The following is a 19,513-nucleotide window of genomic DNA, read 5'->3' as shown; positions in this document are numbered from 1 at the left end:
ATCGGACATAGACCTACACTGTCGTCAGTTCACCAGTAGAACCATCGACTTTTATTTATTGATATTATTTTTAATTTACAATCATCATAAATTAGTAAAATACATACAAATAAACTAATATATCTATTATTATATGGTCACAAAACATAAAAATATAATTTAGTATGGTAACCTAATATAATACAATATTGTCATATGACTAACTAAAAATCTGGTTCGATTTTAAAGAACCGATCGGTTCACCAAAAAAATCGGTCATGCTCGTTTCAAAACAGGGTCAAGCAGTGTATTGAAAAAGGATTGACCCGTTAAAAGGACGTTTACTTTACGAACGAAATTCAGAATCAATAAGGGTTCCCCGAATAGAGGAGTGTACAACTGGGGCACAACCGCGCTCCATCAGGAGGCGGTTTCAAATCATGGAGTGATAACGTGAACCCTACAGTGCTAATGATAGGTACGGTAGTCATTGCCATCATGACTAATATTGTCTTATGATTTGATAGATGAAGGGGGTGATTGTTTGGCTGTTCAAGGAAAAAGTTAAATAACATATTTATAAATAAACAATAATTTATGTTTAAAACTTTTATATATATATATATATATATATATGTTATTAGTAATCTAAGAGTCAAGACTGAAAAATAAACTACTATGAAAAAACTCAGTTAAGGTTGACAAATTTAAATTATGGTCTATAAACATAAGTAAAAGGTAAAAGTAAAAAGACTGAGGCTGGAAGTGTGTCTTTAGTGTTACTTACTTTAGGGAAATGTAGGAGTTCTTACGCAATATTTATAGGTTCAATTTCTATGAGATTTATTTTGATTCTTCCACACTGCAAAAAGGCTCATCGGGCGTGTGACTGTGAGGAATTGCCGTACCCTCGTGGTAAATATTGTTATTGTGGTAAACCGTCAAAAATAGATAATTTTTACTGAAATTTCAAACTTTTGTTTAGTTTTTTTAAAATTACTGCATACTTATTATTTTACCTATTGATAAAAACAGTTACCACAAAAATGGAGCGATAACCCATGGTAAGAGAAACCTGCCCCAGCATCCTGTGTTGTAAGCCCAATTTTATTTCTCCTCCCATAGTATACTGACCAAACATATAGGGGTGATCTTTTGGAAAAGCTTATTCATGAAAAAAGTCAAAATGTATATTTATAAGTAAAAAATAATTTATAAATAAATTTTTTATATGTGTGTTTTAGTGGTCTAAAAGCTAAGACTGAAAAATAAACCGTAATAAAAATAATTCTTAAAATCTACGTTAAAAATTCAAATTTTAGCTTATAAGCAAAAATAGAGGCGAAAATATAGGGTAGACAAACCGTTAGCGTACCTTTGTTCGTCGCTTCATGATGCCTGTGATTACACTTGGAATTACATTCCATTCGAGGTATGTGCTAACCTAATCGCATATGCGACGTGTACGAAAATTTACTTGTAAACGCAACAGCACAGTCAATGATCTCACGAAGTTTTCAGCTGATTCAGCCTTCAGTTGAAGCAATCATTTTCTCAGTACATCTTGTCAATCTACAGCAGTATAACCCCCTCCCATGTAACAATTTTGCTGAACAAATCAACTAATTACAACACCACCCCGTATCACTTCCTACCAGATCATCATCAGATATCTTTCTTCTCCTCCCTACAACGCCTTCGGCGATGGATCTTCCATCCGCTGAAACCGCCCCCCACAACATCTCCGCCATTGTTGCATCGCATCCATCGCACAAGAACCACGTAGGTCTGGTATAGTGAGTGATCAGCTGGCTGAGCTTCAGCTAGCCATCGAGGTTGGTGATGGGGCCCTTGAACCAGTGCCTGGCGCTGAGGAGCCACGAGGAGAGCACGAGCAGGAAGAGGCCGCCGACGGCGACGGGGGTGTAGTTGAGGGTGTCCTTGGTGACCGGGTACGTCACCGGCAGCGAGAAGAGCACGGTGATGGTGGCCACCCACAGCACGGCGGCCCACCCGACGGCGACGCCGAACCGCCCCAGGTTGAACGGGCCCCGCACGAAGTGCTTCCGCGCCAGCGTCACCCTGAACAGGATCGGCAGCGCGTACGCGATGTACAGCCCGATCGTCGCGATCGACACCATCGCCTGGAACGCCACCAGGCTCCCCAGCGACTGCAGTTTTCATTTCATCCAGGGTTAGCAAGAAAAAGAAAAGGATTGTTTAGGCCTTGTGGTTTCTGAAACCTTTCTGAAATTGTCAGTTACTTACCGGCAATGCCATGCAGAGGGAGATGAGAGCCGAGAGCCAGACGGCGTTGATCGGCACCTCGTGCTTGTTAACCTTGTGCCAAACCGACGACAGTGGCATCGCCCCGTCTCTCGAGAACGCGTACGCCATCCTGATCAGATTGTAGAAGAACAGTTCATGGAGGCACATACATGGAATGAGTGTACTGTTGCTCTTCCGACAAAAACGTGACAAAAAGTTCAGGTAGAACTAGACTGTTGAGAGACAGTGTGCTCAGATTGCTTTTTCCTTTTTTATTTTACCTTGAGTTGCTCGTCACCGAGCTCATGCCACAGAAGTATATCGCAACGGCGACGATCCCAAGGCAGATGATCCCACCGACGCCGCTCCCATATCGGCTCTTGAATGCCAGGTAGAACACCTCAGCAATGGCGTACCCTCCAGCATCATTGTCAGCGCTCAGGAGGTAAGGGATGTCCTTCACTGCAAATGTGATGCCAAGAATGTAGCCCCATCCTACTATTATTGATATTCCTATCGCGCTGATGATGCCAATTGGGCCGTTCCTATCAGCATTTTTGGTTTCCTCGGTCTGAAACAGGAACACAAAGAACCAAACTGTCAGGATTGGCAAGACATGTTTCTAGGCATAACAAGATTTTCTGCTGGTTCTTGAGCTGTTGTATTTTTTTTCCCCTACCATATGCGCAGATGCATCGTATCCTGTCAGGGTGTACTGGCTCATCAGGAGTCCAAGAACGAAGATGTAAAAATTGTTGTGAATCCCAGCAGTGTTCTCAGTGTTGAAATGGGTGAAGACAAACTTGGCACTGGCCCTCTCAGTGGCAACAGTTGGCACAGCAATCATCAGAACAAAGACACCTGCACAGAGGAGAAACCACACACATCTCCTTTAATAAAAGATGCTACCTCCAGTCAATTTTATTTGTCGTTTCAGACAAATGATTAGGCCTATTCCCTTCCTGTCCTAAACGACATATAATTACGTCGAGGGGGAGTAATAGATTTTTTAACATCTTTTTACGGTGGTCTCTACTGGTAGTAGAAAAAAAAATGGTTAAGAGAGGGAGGTGTCACCTAACCTAGCATGTTCCAGGCAGCCGCGAACTGCCCAAAGAAGGAGAGCCAGGAGATGGGGAGGCTGTTGATGGCGGCGTGGCTGAGCAAGATCGCGGCGTGGAAGGCGATCACGACGTACTTGGATGCCATGTACCCTCCTCCATTGTTACCGCCGGTGCCAAGCAGGATGATCACCTGGATCAGCTGCGCCAGGGAGAAGTCCACGCTGGTGGTCACCGCCCACTGCAAATCAAGCAGAAGAAAACCCTCCTCAAGTTAGCTGCAGTGACATCAGGAGACGGATACTATTCAGATATGCACTGAAAGTTCAGAGAAGGGATGGTTCGGTTTGGTTTGGTTTGGTTTGGTTTGGTTTGGTTTGGTTTACCTGTCCGACAATGTTAAACCTGCAGGTGACAGAAAAGAAAACAAGAGCAGAGGATTAAATGTTGAAAACAACTGTAATGGAATAAAATTCATACTCAATTCATTATGTTGGCAGATTGACAGGGATTTAATTGGTTGATGTTTCAGTCATATCAGAGTGACAACTATGTCTGCACGACAATTAAGTAATACCATCATCGGTACTCATGGTAGTGTTTGTTTCTGGAATCGGACCCCTTGTCTGGAAAGAGATACGCTGACAGAGCGACAGATTTCCAAAGAATGCGATGTAAACCCATTTCTCATCTTCTACTGACACTTACAATTTACAATTAAAAATCATTAGCGCTGCTAAATGTGTTAGGAAGTTGATCAAAGTCTTAATACATTACTCCCTCCGGTTTAATAATTCTTTCATTGTCACACGACCTTCTAAAATAAATCTTTTAACTATAATTTTTTATTAAAATATACACAAAAAATAAATAACTGTTTGTTTGTATTTAAGTATTTTTTCTGACTCATATATCCACGTTATCCTAGTATTTTAAAATAAAATATTTTAAGAATGATTAATAGTCAAAGTTTTAAAATTTAAGCAGATAAGAATTATGAAACTAGAGTACCGCTACTGAACTTCAATAATTAATCCTGATTAAACACCATGTCGCCATCAGAACCAAAATTTCCAACGTTTGCCCAATGCTCACTCTGCGTCAGGTCAAAGCATGAACATTGACTAGAACGCATCAAACAAAGATTCCCTTCTTGGATACTAGGACCACACATCATTGAAAACAACAACACAACAGTAAAAACCGCAAAAGTAAATACTAGCAAACCTTGTGTCTCCATTTAATTGGTTGAAACAAAAGATTATTTTGTTCAACAGGAAAAAGGATGAGAGGAAATTGCAATGCTTTTGCAACTGCCAATTTGATGCCAAACAAAAAAGATAAAGTGAGAAACAAATATAACTAAGGCACTCGTCTAAACTACCATGAAAAATCACAAAAGCAACTTTAAATTTAAATTTAAGTATATAAATTTAAATTTGGCTTATAAGTATAAACGAAAACGAAAAGATCATGTCATTTGCTTTTGGCAATTTTCCCATTATCCATAGCACTCCGTATACCTTAAAGACTTGAATTCCCAACGAGAAACAGAAAACAGATGCATGAATCATGATCCTTCTCGTGTCCCTTCCACATGATCCCAATCAGGCGGCCATTCCAAGAAGTTGGACAGGTTAGGACGCTGACTAATATCCGGATTAAACGGCGGCAATTAGACCGGGGTTAGTTAATCACTGTGGACTAATCGGCGTCCGTACCATCCGGTGATCCAGGAGGCGAAGGGAGCCCATCGCTTGCCGGAGAGGCGGGCGCTCCAGTAGTAGAGGCCGCCGGAGGTGGGGAAGGAGGAGCAGATCTCGGCCATGGAGAGGCCGACGGTCATGGTGAAGGCGCCGGCGACGAACCACCCGAACGTCATGGTGGCCGGCCCGCCGAAGGCGAGCCCGGTGTTGTACAGCGTCGTGATCCCCGTCAGCACGGAGATGATGGAGAAGGAGAAGGCGAAGTTGGACAGCACCCTGCACGCCACCGCCACCACACGCCGGCGCCGGCGACAGCGGACAAACGAGTCATGAACTCAGCCAAAGGGAAACACGGACGGGAGGGACGTGGGGGGGATGGGGCAGGGGCACGTACGAGAGGTCGCGCTTGAGCTCCTGCTTGTAGCCGAGCTCCCGGAGCCGCGCCTGCCCGCTGTCGCCGCCGTCGGCCGCCGCCGGGGATTTGTTCCACGTCATGGCCGACGCGAGTCGCGCGGGAGAAGAGTTGGGGGGTGGTGGTGGGGAAGAGTGGCAGAGGTGGGTGACCGTGTGCAGTGCAACGCTGGGCGGCGGCTGCTACTTGTAGGCGAGAGAAGCGCGCGCGGCACGGGCGGTCAAACGCGATCGAGAGGAGAGGAGAAGCGGGGTTGGTTAAGCAGGAGTGGGAGTGCACGCGCTGACAAGGAATCTGCCAGGTAGGAAAAGGATGGTGGTGGATCGGCGACAGCGCCGGGGGGTGAGACCGTCAGAATCTTACCCGCTGCCTAAACAAATGAGCTCGTAATCCGTCTGCCAGGAGGGTGAAGATCCGTTTTGCTATTTTGGTTGAGCCCCTTTTTTCTTAATTAGGCTATAATCCGAAGAATCTCTCAAACTGTAGATAGTATTTAGAGGAAAGCTAATAACATAGCTAGCAAGCTGGCTATAATACTTATTACAATCTTCTTTTAGTTTACTCACATAGTAGTTAGCTCTTCACCATTAATATATTATCCACTTGTCTCTCATAGAGCTTCTTGATTCTTGTGACCGAGCTGATTTTAAGCTTACAATATGTTTATGCTCCCTCTCTCCTTTTATGTCTCCTCATCCTCATCATTTGGTTGTCTAACAACCTGCTATTATACTTGCTCCTAGGGGATAAACGTACTAATGTTTATCTTACCATCTTACTCGGTTCCTTTAAACACATTTTCCAAGTTATCAAATGATGTATTTTTTTTAAAAAAAATCCACATAAAAATTCATCATTTTACATATTTAAAGTGTGTTTTTAACTATAGAGTTCCCAGAAATTAAAAGGTCTTTCCTAATTCATCATTCAGCTATCTTAAACACACCTAGCCTTACCTCGGTGTTTGTGCTAGATTTTTTACGTTGATGGCATCAGCACGCCTAAGAGCAGTACAATAGTAAGCCAGCTATAAGCATATTTTAAGGTGATAAGAAAGAAGAGAAGAACTATGGCTACATATTTATAGAAGCTGCAGCACAGACTCCTAAACATATGTGTATATGATAAATAAGGTCGGATATTAATTATATAGTATATAACTATTGTATGAATTAACTATTAAATTGACTATAGATATTTTATAACCAGCAGCAGCTAGCTATATAGTATTGAACTTGCTCAAAACTATCTTTTATGTTTCAAAAGAGTGAAAGTGTCGTTCCTGCTAAACAAAGGCCTGAATCTTTCGATGGTCGTGCACGGGCCACGGGTGTGTCAAATCTACACATGCACAAGCGAAAGTGCGAAACCCAATAAAAGCGAAAGTGCGAAACCCAATAAAAGAGTAACAAAACATAAAACGAAAGTGCGCGTGTATCAGGTGATAGGATGGGGGTTTTGTTGAAAATGTGCACACAGCCACGCCAAGGCGGCACAGCACGCGCGCCGCGCGCATGGCATGTCCCCCGTTCGAATATAAAAAGTAAAAAAAAATGTCATTCCAGTATCACACGCGTATTATATTTGGCACTTTGACAAAAAGAAAGGGCTAAAAATTATCGAGAAAGATTTTGTTGACGAAAATTTCGACTTTTCTCATTGGGTGCAGCGTAAGATCTGTGCCAGGTAAGGAGAAAAAATTATTGCTCACGCACGGTTCAGGATCAAACACGCGATGGCAGGGTTGAAGGGGCTTAGTTGCTACGCCAGCCAATTTATCCCACGTGCATTGCTAACTTATATTGACAGGTTTGTATATTTTAACTATTCCCATGTGCATTGCTAACTTTTTGATTTTATTTAGATTCATCAATATCTCAATACATATGTTTTATATGTGTGTCTAGATTTATTAGCACACATATAAATTTAGATAAGGTCAGAAAATATTATAACCTAAAATAGAGGAAATACAATATAAGCACCAACGTAATTACATCGTAATTATATAGTAGTAATATTTGAACTTTTTAATGGTTTTCTGTCAAAAGTTGTGTAGCTAGAAAAAAATGTGGGTATTTTTACATGTTTTACGTTTTATATATCTAAGACCTGACTCACCATCTTGATCAGGTTGGATGCTGCGTGCGTGCGTACATACATGCAACAATAATGTTACCGTCAATTTCGGGTTTCAGAGAAGCTCAGAGTGTGCGTTTGTTGCCCAGGTACGTGTCATATGTATTGGCAAGATATGGACTTTAATTATGCAACAAACACATACCTCTATTTAGATTTATTGTACTAAAATGTATCATCACATCTAATACTAGATTTATTTTATATAGGATAAAGGGAGTATGTACTTAGAAAAGAGTCGGTGGTATGTCCAGATTCAAATTACTAGAATATGTGACATTAGGTTAGGTTTTTATAGGATGGAGTGAATAATTAGGGTATGTATCTTTCATTAGCAATTTTACATCCTTGAGAAGGTACCAAAAGGTATTACTGTTTTCTATATAAAATTTGGTACCTTAGCACCTCCTAAAAAATAGGAAAAAAACTCATCTTCATATGTGTAAAAATATCTATACGAAAGCCACTATACATACGATGATCTTTCATGATAGTTGTACAATCAAATGGCCCGTGAAATCACACAACGGCTGCATGCATCCACTCTATCCTAAAAATGTTCACACCGTATGTCGTTGTTTGCGTACTATTATCGTACGTATAGTACTTGCCTATCCATTACATTCAAGAAATAGTCAGACGACCTTTTTCTCTGTTCTCTATGAGGAAAATATCCAGGTGAGCAGAATGACAAGAAAACAAAGTTTAATTTAGGGACTCAATTAGCATAATACCATAGGAAATTAGGAATAAACTAACATACATGAAATACCTTTATGGTCACCCTCAGAAAAATAATTTCCCCAGCTATCGCTGACACAGTTGATTAATTTGTACTTAGTTTTTTGTACAGCTTATGTGTCTGGTTAATATATGGTTTTACAGACTCATTAGTATGCCAATAAGCATAAGCAAAACCGTATATTAATGACTAAAAAATAATTTATGAGTAAAACTTTTTTATATATGTATTAATACCTATACAAAAGCAAAGGTTAAAAAGAAATTATGATTAAAAAATCTAAAATCAACTCTAATTTAAATTTTTAAAATTTAAAATTTTAGTATATAATCGTAAGTATAAGAGAAAAAAATGATGTTTTTTTAGAAAAAAACGATGGTGTTTTTCTAATCGACGTGCCCATCCACCATCGATTCCGTACACATGCGCCGCGGCACGTACGCTGGATATTGTTTTGGGGGGTTTCTTTTACGAAATTCAATCGATTATTATAACTAAAAGCAGGAGAGTGTTCAGGGTTGCTTTCAATCGTTATCAGAGCTAGTACCAGCATGCGATGGTTTACACCGCAACTGCATATTTTTTTTTCAAGAAACAGGAAATGGAAAAGAGGCCATGCATAGGCCATAGCAGATCGATGAGAGGCCGGCATAGAAACAGGTGTACATTGCGAGATCAATGTCGACGTGATGTCGGCACATGTCCAAAGTCCACACGAAATTTAACAACCGAGCACGTACAGTTGACACGCTATTCCTCTAATTGCTTGCTTCGGATGTTCTGCCCGGTCGGCCCGCCTGTTTATTCAACGAGGCGTAGAGAGAGACGTGTGGATTCGCTATCCATGCGTACGTGCAAGTGCAACTGCGAATATGCTCCGGCCTATCAGACGCAACGAATATTTATTTTTTAAAATTTATTTGATATTTTTATCGTATCTAAAATTTTAATATCAGTTTTGAGTCCATGTTTTCATGTATATAGTTTTTTATTTATATATATATATATATTATATTTTAGTTGTTAATATTGTGGTAATCTTTTTCTTATTACAAGAATAGGAGAAAGGGCTTATTAATAATTAAAAATAAAATTTTATGCATGTTCTTAATGAATTAAAATTAAAAACCAGAAAATAAGTTATACTAAAATACCTCAAAATAAACTCTAAATTTAAGTTTTAAAATTTAAATCTTAGCTTATAAACATAAGCATAAGTGAAAATATGTTGATGTAAGTGTTAATGCATCAGTCTCACAATTTAACTTTTTTAGCATTGAAAGATGTTAATGAAGATATATACCAACATTATATATTGATCATTATATGAATCAGGGGCGGAGCTAGACTAAAAAAATATTGGTGTCATCTCTATTACTGGTTAGAAATAATACACATAAAAGTAATATGATACATCAATTTATAAGGATGTTTATAAGATTTTATTGGTGTCATTTTGACACCATAAAAAACCCTGGCTCCGCCCCTGATATGAATCAGTATGCTCCCTCCATCCTATAATACGAGACATATAAGGTATAATATAAGATGTGCATACAAGCATGCATTAACTAGCACATTCTTCACCATTAAAATGTTCAATCACATTATATGCATGTATAATAATCTATATGAGGAGATATTTATAATTTTTTGTCTTTATATTAGTGATAATTATGTCTTATATTATAAGATAAAGATAGTAATCGAGAGATAGCTGAAAGCTGTGTGATTTATTTATGATGCTCCGGGAGAAACGATCTGATCAACCGTGGGGTGACAGAGAGGCCAAAAAGACATGGAAAAGTGATGGGTCTTCTTTGCACTTTGGACAATCAAAATACGTCAGGGATCACGATCGACAGGCAGCGGCGCGTGCACGTGCTAGCCATGTATGCGCCAAAACACAAAAAAGTGCGACCCGCGGCTGCGCCGAAACGTGAGTCAAAGGCTCGTGGTTTCGCTTTTGCTCCCAAACTTTCGCAATTAACTCTTGGATCACGGACGGCCAAGGAGTCCACGTACGCACGCTGATCGACCAACTTATGGCACGCACAAACCCACTCACTGCTCACGTAAACCGATTGCCTGAGTGCTGCAGGTCTAGCTAAAGGACATTACCAATGGAATGTGTTTTTCAAGTTGCATACTACGTCAGTTCTAAAATACAAGAATCTTGGATCTGTTTCAAAATATAGCTATCTACCGCTTCTGTTTTAAAATATACTCCCTTCATATTTTTATGTATGACACCGTTGACTTTTAGAATCACGTTTGACCATTCGCCTTATTCAAAATTTATATTTAAATATGCAAAATTATAATGCATAATTAAAGTTTCTATAATAATAAATCATATTATAACAAAATAATTAATAATTATATAATTTTTTAATAAGACGAATGGTCAAACGTGGACCTAAAAGTCAACGACGTCATATAAAAAAAAATATGGATGGAGTAATTATTTATACTTTATTTGGCATAAACTAAAAAATGTTAAATGATTCTTATTTAGCCATTTCAATGACATATTTTAAGTTGTGAATCGATTTGATTTCCTTTCTAAGCATCTAATTAGTTCTTTAATCATATGAATGATTAAAATCATGAAAACCATTATATCAATAATTTATTATGGTGCAAATTTGAGCCCTATAAATATTTATATTTTAAAACAGAAGCATCAATACAATACTATATTAGACATAGATTCATGGTATTAAGATATATTCAGGCCGCGTTCGGCTCCCCGCACTAAGTTAACTTACACCCCTCGTTTTCTGCGTGCACGTTTCCCAAACTGCTAAACGGTGTATTTTTTAAAAAAAAATTCTATAGAAAAGTTGTTTTAAAAAATCATATTAATCTACTTTATATTTTTTAATAGTTAATTAATCATGTACTAATCTATTACTATTTTCCTAGCGCTATTTTCCACGCTAGGGTAAGTTAACTTACGTCCTCCCAAACGTACGCGGCCTCAATCTAATACTAATACTAATACTATACTAGATTGCTATATATTAAAACTAATGGGTAGTGGGGTACGAAAGTTGTCAGTGGTAATGCGCTGATTAGATTAGTTTTGTTCAAATATAATTGCAGGTGAAGTACCCCATGTGTGATAAATACTAATGGGGTAGTGGGGTACGAAAGTTGTCAGTGGTAATGCGCTGATTAGATTAGTTTTGTTCAAATATAATTGCAGGTGAAGTACCCCATGTGTGATAAATACTAATGGGGTAGTGGGGTACGAAAGTTGTCAGTGGTAATGCGCTGATTAGATTAGTTTTGTTCAAATATAATTGCAGGTGAAGTACCCCATGTGTGATAAATACTAATGGGGTAGTGGGGTACGAAAGTTGTCAGTGGTAATGCGTTGATTAAATTAGTTTTGTTCAAATATAATTGCAGGTGAAGTACCCCATGTGTGATAAAACTATAGGATATTTGTGTATATTATGTAGGCCGCGTTAGGCAGCAGCTCTTCTTTATCCAGATTCTCTCGTTTTCCGTGCGTGTTTTCTAAACTACTAAACGGTACGGTTTTTACGAAAATTTTCTATAGGAAAATTGCTTTAAAAATCATATTAATCTATCTTACATTTTTATAATTAATATATAATTAATCAAGTACTAATCTATTAATACGCTTTTCGCACGGATAACTAACACCTATTTACTCCAGCCGAACGCGGCCGTAGTGTTTTCGCAATGTCAACATTACTACCTATGTGGAGTATTTAGATATCAGTGTCCATGTTCCTATTAGAAATGCTTACATTTTATAACAATGTGTTATCGTGGTAGAGTCGTGGATACATGCTCAACCCACTAGGGTTCAAATACTGTTGCTCACGAATATTACCTACACCTAAGTGGGGTTTCAACAAAAAAAAAATTAGTGAGATAAGAGATACGTTGTTGGTTTTCGTCTCTTGGAGTATGGGTTGGATGACACATTCACAAGTGTGTAGGTGTGATGTTATGTATATAGTCAGGGCCGACTGAGGGCAGGAGGGAAGATTGCCTAGGGCCTCGGCCGGAAGGAGCCCTAACAAAATTTATATTTATATAACCAAGTGGTTTGATTTTATATTTATTTTTCTAAAGATAGATAATTAATTAACTTATGAAATTATTTAGATGGTGATTATATATTAGTTAAGATTAGTAGATCTTCATTTACTTAATGGCTTTTTTGTCGTGGCCAAAATTTAAATTTTGAAACTTAATGTTAGAGTTGATTTTAAAGTGTTGTTATTGTGGTTTATTTCTTTCAACATTGTCTTCTAAATTGCCAAGAAACAAATAAAAAGGTTTTAATGAAAAGTTATTATTTTCATTCAGTTTTTTATTTTAGTTTTCAATTTAGTGCCATCGTTATTTATTACAATTTAGAACTGAGACATTTTAAGTTAATTCTTACGAGCTTATACTTGTTTTATCATATTAATAGTGTTTATTTGTGTTACTTTAGAGGATAAATAATTATACAATATATATTACAATGTAAAAATATTTAGCCTAAAAGGTTTATGGCACCGAGTTCACCGATAGAGGATAGAGCTGGCCCTGTATATGTAGTGAAGTGTGTGCGTGTGTGTTTACCATGTAATTGAAAAAAGAATTTGTTATGTTTCAAAACTGATTGAGTAAAACCTAAGGTTTATTATTCTTAAACTCCGAATGGAATTCCAATACGTCTTTCCAACTCTAAAACGATAATGTTGTTGTGAAAACATTGTACGTATAAGATTTCTTATATTGTTCTAAATCCTCTTTTTTTAACTTTATAGTTACTATACCATTTATTTGTATCTCAAATAGTTATCACAAATAATTCCGTCGTTCAACCCTTTAACTATTCAGCACAGAACAAAATATAAACCCTTGCCTTGAATAAACGAGCGAGATAGAGCGAGGTAGTGGACGTACCAGCCGGTGAGCCAGGAGGCGAAGGGAGCCCAGCGGCGGTGGCTGCAGAGCCTGGCGCTCCAGAAGTAGAGGCCGCCGGAGGTCGGGTAGGCGGAGCAGATCTCGGCCATGGCGAGGCCGACGACGAGCGTGAAGGCCCCGGCGATCGGCCAGCCGTACACCATCGTCGCCGGCCCGCCGAACTGCAGCCCCGTCCCGAACAGCGTCGTGATCCCCGTCAGCACCGACACGATCGAGAACGACACCGCGAAGTTGGACAGCAGCCTGCACGGTGGTGCATGCACACGCGAAGGTGTCAGTGTGTCACGTGTACCGTGTGTACGGTGTAGGCACATTTTTTTATTCTGATGGGCCAAACAAACTGGGCCAGGAAACCAAGTTTTTAGTTAGGCCCGGCCGGTTACAAGTGAACGTTTGCTCCGTGTATAATAAGACACTAATAAAACTAAGAGAATTGTATATTTGTATTGTATATATAGTAAGACTCCATTAGATATAGACATGTGATCCAGCGACCAGCATAGGTGAACGAGGCAGTGTCAGTGTTCATAAGTTCATCCTAGCGACAAAATTCGTTGGAGTCTTGTTCTCAACATAGGATTTTCAAATTATTTTTATGAAAATAAAACCGATTCGTGTGAATTTTTTTTATAAAAAGTTATGAATTTCGAACGAGCCCTTGCTTCTATTTTGGATTCAAATTGCTGGGGGCACGGAGAAAGCGCACAAAACACACGCAACAAGTACTATACTATGCTAGTAGCAGCCCAACGCACGTCAACACGAAACAACAAATTAAGCACGCAAACGGCCACAACCCCAAATCCAACCAGCTCAGCTGCCGTCGTCGCAACCACCATGATCGGCTGATCCGGTCGGCCATGGGAACTTAGAAAAGGTCACGCAAATCGCGGAGAGCTCGGGCGGGAGAGGTATGGCGGAAAGGGGGAGAGCGGGCACGTACGAGAGGTTGCGCTTGAGCTGCGGCTCGTAGCCGAGCAGCCTCAGCTTCAGCTCGTCGTCGTCACCGCTGCCGCAGCCAACGCCGCTCGCCGCCGCCGCCTCCCCGTCTCCGGCGAGCCGGCTGTAGCAGCCGCCGCGCCGCCCTTCCTCCGCCATCTCCGATCCCCTCCTCCTTAGGGCAAGGGGCCAGGTACCTTCTTGTCGATCTGCAAGCGAACTAGCGATCGCCACCAACTCTTCGGAATCGACGCCATGGCAGGCAGCGACAAGCTTAAAAAGGAGGGGGCCGAGCTGTGTTTGTAGCCTGTGTGGGCCCACCTCATGGGATTCCAAGAAAGCCGCGCGCTGCGGCTGCAGGTGGGCTCCACCTGCGGGACGTGAATCTCTGCGACCGCATGGATCGCATCGCAACTAACGATCTCCCCGGTCGGCATGTGCACGGCCTGCTGAGGAGAGGAGATCGCCTGTGATTGCGGGCTTTGCTATTTTCTTTGTGGCAATTACGTGCAAGATCGAATTGCTTGGAAGTTTAATTACTCCGGCCCATGCATGGCAAGTATATCTACTTGACACATACAGACATCTAAATAGACGATTTGTATAATGGCCTGTCTATTTGTTTGTCTGCAAAATATTTAATTTATCATTTGACATATGAATCAAGGTAATCAATAGTACTAGCAAATAGACGAGACGCGACGTACAACAGTGCTAGTGGTGTAGGTTTGATATTAGAGCACACATCCCTGCTGTCTCTTCGCGAAGAGACGTTGTGGCCGTCTGTTAGATGGGGCGAGGTCTTTTTACAAATTTCACAATATACAGATGGTCTAAAGATAGGCGTTGTATATGCTCTAATACCTAACTGGCATAATTAATTGCTGTCTGGCTGGATGAAGCTCAGGCTAAAATTAACCCGGCCTCTCGCCCTACATGATGGTTGTATTGTCCCAAATATGATTTAGTTTATTTTATTAACCTTTTATTTTATTTTTAAATTAAACCTTCCCCAACTTATTCTTAGTTTTAAACATTTGGACCATAACAAACCATCTGATGTGATTAAATATAGCATGTTTTCTATCCTTAAGAAGATACTATGAGGTATCACTGTTTTCTATGTAAAATTTAATACCTTTTGGTACATAGAAAATAGTTGTATCTCATGTTACCTTCTCAATGATAATAAAATTGCTCGATTAAATAACACATGTATACTAGTTTGGATAATATAACATTATTATTTGACCATACCAAACAGGCAGAGGGATCAATGGTTTACGTTTGAAAATAAGTTATGCGAGAGTCTAATTTTAATTTTAAGAAATATAAAAGTTCAAAACATAATAAAAATTCCCCAAAAAACATCTTCTCGTATAATGTTAAAAGACTTTACAAGAACCATGTAAAATAGAAAGCTCCCAAGGTTTTGCATCGTACGGTTGCAGATGAAAGCTTGAGCCACGAACGGTATAGATGCATCGGCGTATCGATCGCATCATCTATTGTTTGAGATCAGTACGTGGTGCCGCCTTCCTCGCCCGCAGCGGCGACCTCCTGGTCACCGACGAGCTCCGCCGGAGCAGCAGAGCCTCCGCCACGCAGAGATTCAGCACCACCCCTGTCCCGTCGACCCCGCCGCCCCGCCTCGGCGCCCCACGCCGAAGCCTCGCTGCCGCTGCTGCCGCGTCGCCCGAACTCGCGGGCTGTTCTCCCGGCCGTCCCAGCTGCTGCCGTGGAGGCACGGAACTGAGGCACGCGCCCAAGACCCGGCACAGCAGCTGCAGCGGCGACGACCACCGGACTTCCGCACGTAGCTTCCCAAACCTCCACGCCGGCGGCCTCCGCCCCAGCCTGATCACCCCGACCGCCGCCGCAGGTCGCCTAGGTGTCGGCGGCGCCGGTGCAAGCCGTCGGTAGTTCCTCGGCCACCGGTGAGCCAAGCAGGACCGGACGCTCCGGCACACCTTGGAGCCAAACGATCTTTCCATGTGCTAACTAACTCAAAATATGTCTCTGCGAACTCTGTCTCCTATGATCCTGATGATGTTGCAAATTTGCAATGGTGAGGCAGAGAAGGATGTCGAGGATTTTTGGGTATATGTAAGGGCGTGTTGTATGAATGATCTGGGGGGTCTTGTTGGTCAAGCTGTGTAAGCTGCTGTGCTTTACTAGACGGAATTGCCGTTGCAGGAGGTAAGACTTGAACTTTTTTAGATTGAGAAAATTTTTGGGAAAAATATTACGTCAAATATTTGACCGGATATCGAAATGGCTTTTTAGACATAAATAAAAAAACGAATTTCACGGCTAGCCTGAAAACCACGAGACGAATTTTTTAAGCCTAATTAATTCATCATTAGCACATGTTAGTTACTGTAGTACTTATGGTTAATCATGGACTAATTAGGCTCAAAAGATTCGTCTCAAGATTTCTTCCGTAACAGTGCAATTAGTTTTTTGGTTCATCTATATTTAATGCTTTATTTATGTGTTTAAAAATTCGATGTGATGTTTTGGAAAAAAAATTTGGGACTAAACAAAGGCCTAACCCTGATGCTTACGTCGAGTTGACAATTGACATATGGCGATGAAGGTATTAGCAGTTAGCACATAGAGTCATAGGATAGCCATTTGGAACATAAATGGTGCAGCACCCAGCCAGCCAGCCACGTTGATTTTTGCTGCACGGGTCGTTCGTTAACACTCTCTCTAGGTCAATTTTTAAATCTATGTTTAGGCATCCATCTTATTTATTTTTTAATATATAAAAATATAAGTAATGCTTAAAGTTTCTTAAATGGTAAAACAAACCACAGCCAAAAAAAGAAAATTATATTATTTTGTGAATAAGACGGATGATTAAAACATATGTTCAAAAGAAAAAACGGAGAAAAAACGGAGGTAGTAGTTGCAAAAAGAAGAAAGAACTTTGGAAAAAAAAAAACAGAGTAGCCCAGCAGGCCATGTTGGAGAAGAAGGCGCAAGACATGGATAACATTTTGACAAGTTAAACCAACGGGTTTGTTTAACCAATTGACTTGTGCGTGACTGGACTCTATATTACGGAGTAGTACATTGAGTGAGTGCTAGACTGCCAGTGCTTCATGACCGTATGATTGCAGAAATGTTCTTCTTTGGCTTCTAGTGACATGAATATCTACAGACACAAGCATGGGATAATATAAACCATATTCTATTTACACCATACGAAATATTGTCAATGGTGCATGACATAGCCAGCAGCAGCACACTTATCCTGGCAGACCATGGAGCACACCAAAAGAGAAACTTCACCATTCAGGACAAAATCTTTCAGAGATCATCCCCTGCATCTGTACACCACACAAAACCAACTGATCGAATCGAGATCATCCTCTGCATCTGTACACCACATGACACCACTGATTGAATCCAAAGCCGACCGACAAGAGGAAACACTCAAAACAGGAACAAAGTTCGTCAGGAGCGTGAGTAACTCTAACTGGCCAAGGACATATCAGAACTACCGCTGGATCAAATCTGCTGCGGCTGCTGCTGCGAGTGCTAACAGTACAAGAAGGAAAATCCGGCAGGGGCTGGAGGTTTCTGACGCAGACCGGTCCTGTGGCGGCGCAGGCACGTACGTCGAGCGCGCCTCTGGTGTCAGGGGCACTGATCCTGGGACGGCAGCTGCACAGGCATTCACAACAGATTAGATAGTCCACATAGGCGTTCCTGTGATTAAACGCTGAAATAGACGAGTGGCACTATCTTTTTCTTTGGCTTATCTTATAATATAAAATTTTTGAATACAAAATTGAGGTAACACAAAATTGAGACATAATAACATATGAGCAGAAGAGATGTACAGGATGATACTTCTGAGGGTTATTTAATGAATGAAGTTAATTAGAGGCCAGAAAGTCACAGGATCACTGAACAAGCTGAATAATGCTTACCTGGAGAACTTGTTGGCGTAGGAGATGTGTCAGGTAGGAAACGCATCTCTGGCAGCGACTTGAGGTCTACTTGAGAGGGGTGAAACAAACAAAAAGAATAATAAAGAATCAAGAACGCAAGTTTAGTGAATAGCTTTATGAAATCTACAAGAGAAATTAACAAGAATGATGACATAACAGAGAATGGAATACTGTAAAGCTCACCAGATTTGGTGAAATTGATGCCAAACAAGCAAGACTACATCAACTAGATATTTGTATAGCCATGCCATGCATTGCAAATTTCCTTGATCACTACAGACCGTAGTATTATGTCTTGTAGTTATATCTGCAACCTTGTAGTAGTGATTTGGATAACAGAAATTTAATAAACTAAGTTTCGTGTTTATGGCTAAGCACAAAAATAGATAAGCATTTTTTCAAATTTAGTTTCACAAAGTAATATAACACATTTTTTTTTTCAAATTTATTTTCACAAAGTAATATAACACATTTTTTTTTCAAATTTAGTTTCACAAAGTAATATAACTCCCTGTAACCAAAAAATAAAAAATCTAACTGTTCCCAGATAAATTTCACATCCAGACAAGCAGCAACGCTCTCGGTGGTGCTCCCAGTACTATCTAGAGCTTGCGGTCCGCCAATGGTTTTGCTTTTGCATCTATCACTCACCAGCCGTCGTGCAAATGCGGCTGCACATGGGATTCACAACTGCCAATTGCTGCATATGCTAGTTTTCCAAGACGTCCGGTACTGGAGAACGCAGGAAACGTATCCGAAGCAAGAACGGGGCACACGTATATGACCTCGGCACGTGTCGGCGAAGAGGGTGGCGGCCTCGACGATGGCGTCCGCGGAGGCGTTGGCGGCGGCGCAGGTGGGGAGGAGCGCGCCGAGCCTCGCAGTGTTGACGGGGAAGCCCAGGAGGAGCGGGTCGCGGAGCAGGTGGCAGAAGCATCCTTCCCCGCCGCCGCTCGGGGAGACGCCGCGGAGGAAAGCCGCGCAGCAGGCCTCGGTGGGCGCGGGCGCGGGCCGCGCGGGCGGTGCCACCAGCGCGACGTGCGCCAGGCACGGCGCGATCGACACGATGGCCGCCGCGCAGGGCGTCGCCGGCGGCACCTCCGAGAAGACGCCCGCCGGCGCCGCGGAGGCCGGGACCGGGGCCGCGGCCGCGGCCACGAAGGCGGCGACGAGGAGGAGCGCGGCGCGGCCCATGGGCTCGCTCCGCGCGCGCGCTCTGCGTCTCTCCCTACCCGCCGCCGAGCCGGTGGCCTCGAAACGTGAGGGGGCTGGACGGTCAGGATCACGTCTGTTGCCAGCTGTCACGATATGGCGTACCCGTGTCGATGCACCCAATTTGT

At 41.4% G+C, this 19,513-nt stretch overlaps 2 protein-coding genes across 3 annotated transcripts; both read right to left on the bottom strand.

Annotated features, from left to right (window-relative positions):
* Positions 1-1,337: 1,337 nt before the first annotated feature.
* Positions 1,338-14,485, bottom strand: LOC102704924 (amino-acid permease BAT1 homolog). 2 transcript variants are annotated; one of them, XM_006644287.3, is made up of 8 exons: positions 14,213-14,485; positions 13,249-13,512; positions 3,695-3,713; positions 3,330-3,549; positions 2,927-3,108; positions 2,529-2,818; positions 2,248-2,377; positions 1,338-2,150 (listed from the first exon to the last, which is right to left on the bottom strand). In XM_006644287.3, the coding sequence occupies exons 1-8, from the start codon at positions 14,365-14,367 to the stop codon at positions 1,803-1,805; spliced, it is 1,608 nt and encodes a 535-aa protein (XP_006644350.1). In that variant the 5' UTR covers positions 14,368-14,485; the 3' UTR covers positions 1,338-1,802. The 2 variants fall into 2 exon arrangements, with proteins under 2 accessions (XP_006644350.1, XP_015688195.1); XM_015832709.2 differs by lacking the exons at positions 13,249-13,512; positions 14,213-14,485 and adding exons at positions 5,030-5,290; positions 5,409-6,198.
* A 2,714-nt stretch (positions 14,486-17,199) lies between these two features.
* On the bottom strand, positions 17,200-19,367 carry LOC107303671 (non-specific lipid transfer protein GPI-anchored 25). The gene is made up of 3 exons (XM_015833744.2): positions 18,959-19,367; positions 18,153-18,218; positions 17,200-17,883 (listed from the first exon to the last, which is right to left on the bottom strand). Exons 1-3 carry the CDS (start codon positions 19,365-19,367, stop codon positions 17,717-17,719), a joined length of 642 nt encoding a protein of 213 aa, XP_015689230.2. The 3' UTR covers positions 17,200-17,716.
* Between the last annotated feature and the right edge of the window lie 146 nt (positions 19,368-19,513).

Source organism: Oryza brachyantha, chromosome 1, assembly GCF_000231095.2.
Source record: "Oryza brachyantha chromosome 1, ObraRS2, whole genome shotgun sequence".
NCBI lineage: Eukaryota > Viridiplantae > Streptophyta > Magnoliopsida > Poales > Poaceae > Oryza > Oryza brachyantha.
The sequence above is the reverse complement of the archived record's forward strand: the minus strand, read 5'-3'. Positions and strand labels throughout refer to the sequence as shown.

Excerpts from the sequence above, each read along its gene's own strand:
- LOC107303671 (XM_015833744.2), bottom strand. The coding sequence starts at position 19,367 with ATGGGCCGCGCCGCGCTCCTCCTCGTCGCCGCCTTCGTGGCCGCGGCC. Across the intron at positions 18,219-18,958 it reads CTTCGCCGACACGTGCCGAG|ACCTCAAGTCGCTGCCAGAG; the intron begins GTCATATACGTG and ends CCTCTCAAGTAG. Across the intron at positions 17,884-18,152 it reads TACGCCAACAAGTTCTCCAG|CTGCCGTCCCAGGATCAGTG; the intron begins GTAAGCATTATT and ends ATGCCTGTGCAG.
- LOC102704924 (XM_006644287.3), bottom strand. The coding sequence starts at position 14,367 with ATGGCGGAGGAAGGGCGGCGCGGCGGCTGCTACAGCCGGCTCGCCGGA. Across the intron at positions 3,109-3,329 it reads GGCTGCCTGGAACATGCTAG|GTGTCTTTGTTCTGATGATT; the intron begins GTTAGGTGACAC and ends TCCTCTGTGCAG. Across the intron at positions 2,151-2,247 it reads CCCTCTGCATGGCATTGCCG|TCGCTGGGGAGCCTGGTGGC; the intron begins GTAAGTAACTGA and ends TGAAAACTGCAG.